The sequence below is a fragment of the Hakea prostrata genome, chromosome 4, assembly GCF_041222555.1.
Source record: "Hakea prostrata isolate BN-2017 chromosome 4, UWA_Hpros_2, whole genome shotgun sequence".
Lineage (NCBI taxonomy): Eukaryota > Viridiplantae > Streptophyta > Magnoliopsida > Proteales > Proteaceae > Hakea > Hakea prostrata.
The window spans coordinates 3,104,344-3,109,692 of NC_142603.1; the positions used below are offsets into that span (position 1 = coordinate 3,104,344).

The 5,349-nt window shown below is 36.0% G+C and overlaps 1 protein-coding gene across 1 annotated transcript; it reads left to right on the forward strand.

The window, feature by feature from the left end:
• LOC149017091 (putative mannitol dehydrogenase) lies at positions 1-3,174 on the forward strand. Its single transcript, XM_089151404.1, has 5 exons — positions 1-198; positions 503-616; positions 1,733-2,246; positions 2,335-2,488; positions 2,596-3,174. Exons 1-5 carry the CDS (start codon positions 101-103, stop codon positions 2,793-2,795), a joined length of 1,080 nt encoding a protein of 359 aa, XP_089007530.1. The 5' UTR covers positions 1-100; the 3' UTR covers positions 2,796-3,174.
• The last annotated feature ends 2,175 nt before the right edge of the window (positions 3,175-5,349 follow it).

Here is a 5,349-nt window from a genome sequence, read left to right on the forward strand (position 1 = left end):
TCCCTCTGTCTCTCTCCATATATACTCTCCTCCTCCTCTATTTTGCAATTCATCCAACCACTCTTTCTCTCTCTCTCTCTCTCTCTGTCTCTCTGTGAAAATGCCGAAAACATCAGAGGAGGAGCATCCACAAAAGGCCGTGGGATGGGCGGCCAGAGATCCTTCTGGAGTCATTTCCCCTTTCAACTTCTCAAGAAGGTAATTTTTCACTTTTTTCTCCTTTTTTTGGTTGTCTCTTCTTCTGCTCGGTACTCTGCAACGTTCTATTTGCTCTAGTTGATTGTGACAAAATCCCCTGATCGCCTGTGCTAACTCATATTTCAGACTAATTTATTCCCATTCATAGGAAAATTTCATTTGGGTACCTCCTTTCATAGGATTTAATCTACCCACATCGTCTTTTTCTACTTTGTCTAGTCGAATAGTTGCAATTGATAGCTATTTTTCCGTGTCTTTGAGTTATTGCAAATTTAATAAAGTTGTATGTGATTTTGAGTTGCAGAGCTAATGGCGATAAGGATGTAACCATCAAGATACTGTATTGTGGTATCTGTCATACTGATCTTCACAATGCTAAGAATGAATGGGGAACTGCAATTTATCCTATGGTCCCTGGGTGGGTATCTATATATCTATACACCTGCTCTTTATGGTTCTCTTCTTCCTTAATTTTATTTTGCTTCTCAGTTTCTAAAATGGTTCATAACAAACAACCAAACAGATCCTCTCTGACAAAACATAACTGAAACTGATTCCGTGATGCTTGTAGAGTTGTAGGATCAGATCAGTTACGCAGGTGGGGCATGGTTTTTGTTTTTGCTCAGTCTCATAAATTATGAGTCACATGACATGCTCTTACAGTTAGTACACCTTCTTCATAAGTCTGGATGCCCTACCTTTGACTGGTAGTGGTAGTGGTCTATGTTGTCCCCACACCTGTTTACCGCATGTTAAGAAGGGGCCCATTGAGGGTCTCGCCTATGATTCATCTTGTCAAAATTCAGGAAGTAACCCCCTTCTTAATATGGTGTGGAGAGAGGTGAGGTTAGCCCAAACCTCTACCTCTACCTCTACCTGTCAAAGGATTCCAACTTATGTTTTCCTTGAGAGTCGAATCGACCTCTCTTCAGGAGAGTAATGTTAATGTATGATTTCCTTATGTTTTTTCACCACATCAATAAGGGTGGGATCCGATGAAGTCATGGCCTTATTTCTGATTCATTTTGTTAGTACTTAAAGGTTTGTGTGGTAGAAAAGTATGAAGAAAAACACATAATTCAAAGATTTGTACAAGGATAACTAAAACGGTTTAACTTCAGTACTGCACATTAATGCACAACACTGTGCTGCCAAGGGTTGAGATTTCGATCTCGGTCTTGACCGTTGACAAGAGGTGCTACACATTAAATGCACAGCATTCAGGTCTCCCAGTTGGAAATTGGAAGGAGCTGATAGGAAAGTGGCTCTAGAAGTGGGTAGGCCTAGCTCTAAAGCACCTTGACCTGGCCCATCGATTGGAAGTGGGTGGGCTGGACTCTTAATTAAACTAAATGATGATGCTTCACAAGTGTAAAAAATGGACAGCATATTAGTCCTCCTTCAAGTCATGAGAAACGAAACGAGGGGTAGAAGTGTCATAAAACTCATTTAAATGAAAATTGAAAACTCAGAAAAGATCGAGTGTTCATCATACCTATTAGCCATGGCTGCCTTGCTCAAATCCCTCTTGCAGGCACGAAATTGCTGGCGTGGTGACGGAGATTGGGCGTGATGTAACCAAATTCAAAGAAGGAGATAAGGTCGGCGTTGGATGCATGGTCGAATCATGTCGCTCTTGCGACAATTGCGCTCAGGACTTGGAGAATTACTGCCCCAAACTTATTCTTACGTACAATTCCCTCGACCACGACGGCTCTATAACTTTTGGTGGATTCTCTGACAAGATCGTCGTCGATCATCGCTATGTCGTTCGATTCCCCGACGATTTGGCTCTTGATGCTGTTGCGCCTTTACTCTGTGCTGGGATTACAGTTTACAGTCCCATGAAGTATTTTGGCTTCTGTGAACCTGGAAAGCACCTGGGTGTGGTTGGTCTTGGTGGACTTGGTCATTTGGCCGTCAAGTTTGGTAAGGCTTTTGGTCTTAAGGTTACGGTGATCAGCACCTCGCCTAGCAAGGAGAAGGAAGCGATTGAGCGACTTGGTGCGGATTCATTCTTAGTTAGCCGTGACCCTGATCAAATGCAGGTAAAATGGATGAAGGTTTCTGCAGTTTGCACTTCTTATGACATGTTTTTGTTTTTTTTTTTTATGCCATCATGGTGTTTGATTTTAGGCCGCAATGGGTACCTTGGATGGTATCATCGACACGGTCTCAGCTGTTCACCCACTGCAGCCGTTAATTGAATTACTGAAGACTAATGGAAAGCTCATTATGGTTGGTGCCCCAGAGAAGCCACTCGAGCTACCAATCTTCCCTTTGCTGATGGGTAAGATTTGGAGCTAATCTTTATCTAGGCTGCTGCAATTATTCTTATACATATAATAATGTATTCAAGAATTAGAATTTTCTCTCTTTGTGATTATGATTTGCTAGGGAGGAAGCTTGTGGCAGGCAGTGGAATTGGGGGAATGAAAGAAACTCAGGAGATGGTAGAATTTGCAGGAAAGAACAGTATAACAGCAGATGTAGAAGTTATCTCAATGGACTATGTGAACACTGCCATGGAAAGACTTGCAAAAGGAGATGTCAAGTATCGATTTGTCATTGATGTCGCAAATACCTTAACTTGTTAGCCAATTAATCTACATAAAACCAATATCCTGTAAGTTTGAAATTAGCCCAATTGACCACTTTGCAATAGTAAGTTTTTATCTAAGATCTCATCTTACTGATTGTTGCTGCAAAATCCTGATAGGGGAACAACCTACCTGCAAAAAAACACACACAGCCTTTGGAGAAGAAAATAATTTGTAAAGCTCTCAATGCTAAAGAGAGTAACCCAAGAGTGCATACCTGTTTATGAGGAAGGTTTGTGTATTTTATTGATCAGGAGAGTTACTTTAACTGTACATACCTGTTTATGAGGAAAGTTCGAATAGATATCTATAATTGCTGCTAACTTCCTGGGGAGAAGAATCTTATCCTTCAAGAGGATATTACTTAAACTGTAATTGTGGAGCATAATCTGGACTCTAATAGCAATTCAAACTATCCAATTTGATCAGGATTCTTATCCCTATCTTTAAGGAGGTTAGTATGCTTAGTGTGTACATTTCAAATGTTTTCATGTTTATGAACAGCTCAAAGTATGGTTGGCTTAGATGTCTTCGGGTCGATCATGGTTGAACCGTCCAACAAACAATGGTCGAACCATCAAATATAGACTGACCATAACATAGATGTTTTGACATTTCCAATTATATAGATAATTTGAGCTTGAATATATAAAAATTATAGAAAATTTTCAGGTTTCTGCAGTTTGCACATCTCACATTTCTAGGTCATTTTTTTCTTCTCTAAAGTAAAAGCCTAGGTCCAATTTGTTGGTGCTTAGAGGTGAAACGGTCTTAAATGTATGAGATAGAGTTTAAAGATTGAGAAAGGAAGATATTGAATAGGTTCTCATTAATTGTGACTGTTTACATTTATAAATTACATTACAATAGAATTTAAATGTTGAAAATGAGTTCTGAACTCTACAAAAGAAGTATAATTCTCTATCCTTGTGTGTCGGTCGCTGAATGCCTGGATGTAGAGGGTCTGAACTTGTATTGATAACCATATCACTCTAAAGAAGGTTGCTAATAAAATAAAAAAACAGAGTTAAATGGGTATTTTTCATAATTTTCATGCATTCGGTTTGAACTTTTATTTTGGCTTCCTGTTTTAGAAAATTATCTACAGAAAAATAATCCTTCCTTAGAATCTCCCCATAAATATGCTTTGAGAAGGAAGTGTGTAACCTGAAAAGAATTCTATTCGTATTAAAGCTACTGAATATCTTCTCATTTACTCCCAGTACCTCCCCTTTTTTTTTTTTTTTTTTTTTTTTGGGCACATAGACACAGAGAAAATTGAACCCAATATTGTTTTACTAGGTTGTATATGAAAATCCCATATAAACTAATTTCTTCAAAGGAAATATTTGGCTGTGGCATGAAGTTAGGTGATTTCATGATTTTCTTAGGTTGAGGTAGTACTGGGTAGAGTTTTCTATGACATTATAGCATTGTTTGTTTTTTCACTACGTATTCCAAGATACCAGGAGCGGAACCAGGATTGGACATTGGGGAGCAAATATACGTGGGCCATTGCGGGACCCACTGTGAGTCTCATCTCAGAATATTTTATTATATTATGATGTGGAGTCCATAGTAAAAATTTAGGTAAATTAATAGGACTAAAATATAAATAACACAATTATAAGTAAATTAAAAAATGTATATTAAAATAAAGTAGGGGTTAAAATTGTCGGAGAAAAACTTTTTAAAAAAATCATGAAAGAAAAAGGTGAAAAAAGAAATTGTGGGAGAAATTACAAGAAAAAAGATAGATTTGAAGTTTATTAACTAGATATGGGATTAAATTAATTAAAAAAAATTAATGATTATAATTAGATATAATAATATTAATAGTAGAAATTTAAACATCCAACTAATAAAACTTAAAATTTAAATTGCTATTAGTAGAAATCGAAACTTGATGAGAAAGTTTTGGGATTAAAAAATTAAATTAAATGATTACGATAAGATATGATAAAATTGATGGCTGAAATTCAAATCGAGATTTAAATTTAGGAAAATGAAATTTTAGGAGAAAAAAATCAATGATTATGATTAGATATGATAAAATTAATGGCTAAATTCTAATGATATTTAAATTGGTATTAGTATAATCAAAATTTGAGGAGAAAGAAAGAAAAACGAAAAAAAAAATTTATGCTTTATGAAAAGAATATTAAAAAAACCGTGGAGAGAGAGAGAGAGAAATAAATAATTTGAAAAAGAGAGAGTAAATACCTGATAACTGTGGGGAAGATTTAGGAAAATTCCAATGTCTGCTAACTGTGAGAAAAAAAGGGAGAAAGAATAGAAATAAAAGAGGAGATTCATGAGAAAAATATAAATGAAAATAGGAGAAAAATCTACAGGGAGAAATTCATGAATCATGAATTAGTTTTTAATTAGAATTTAACATTTTATTCCTTAAAATTAGAGGTTTAATGATAACCATTAGATAATGATTAAGAATGAAATTTCTACTCATCATCTTTATCTTAAATTTTTATTTTTAATTTTTGACGGGGCAAATGGTGGTATTTACATGTAAAGTAAGAGCGATAAGGAA

Excerpts from the sequence above, each read along its gene's own strand:
- LOC149017091 (XM_089151404.1), top strand. The coding sequence starts at position 101 with ATGCCGAAAACATCAGAGGAGGAGCATCCACAAAAGGCCGTGGGATGG. Across the intron at positions 199-502 it reads CCTTTCAACTTCTCAAGAAG|AGCTAATGGCGATAAGGATG; the intron begins GTAATTTTTCAC and ends TTTGAGTTGCAG. Across the intron at positions 2,489-2,595 it reads AATCTTCCCTTTGCTGATGG|GGAGGAAGCTTGTGGCAGGC; the intron begins GTAAGATTTGGA and ends ATGATTTGCTAG.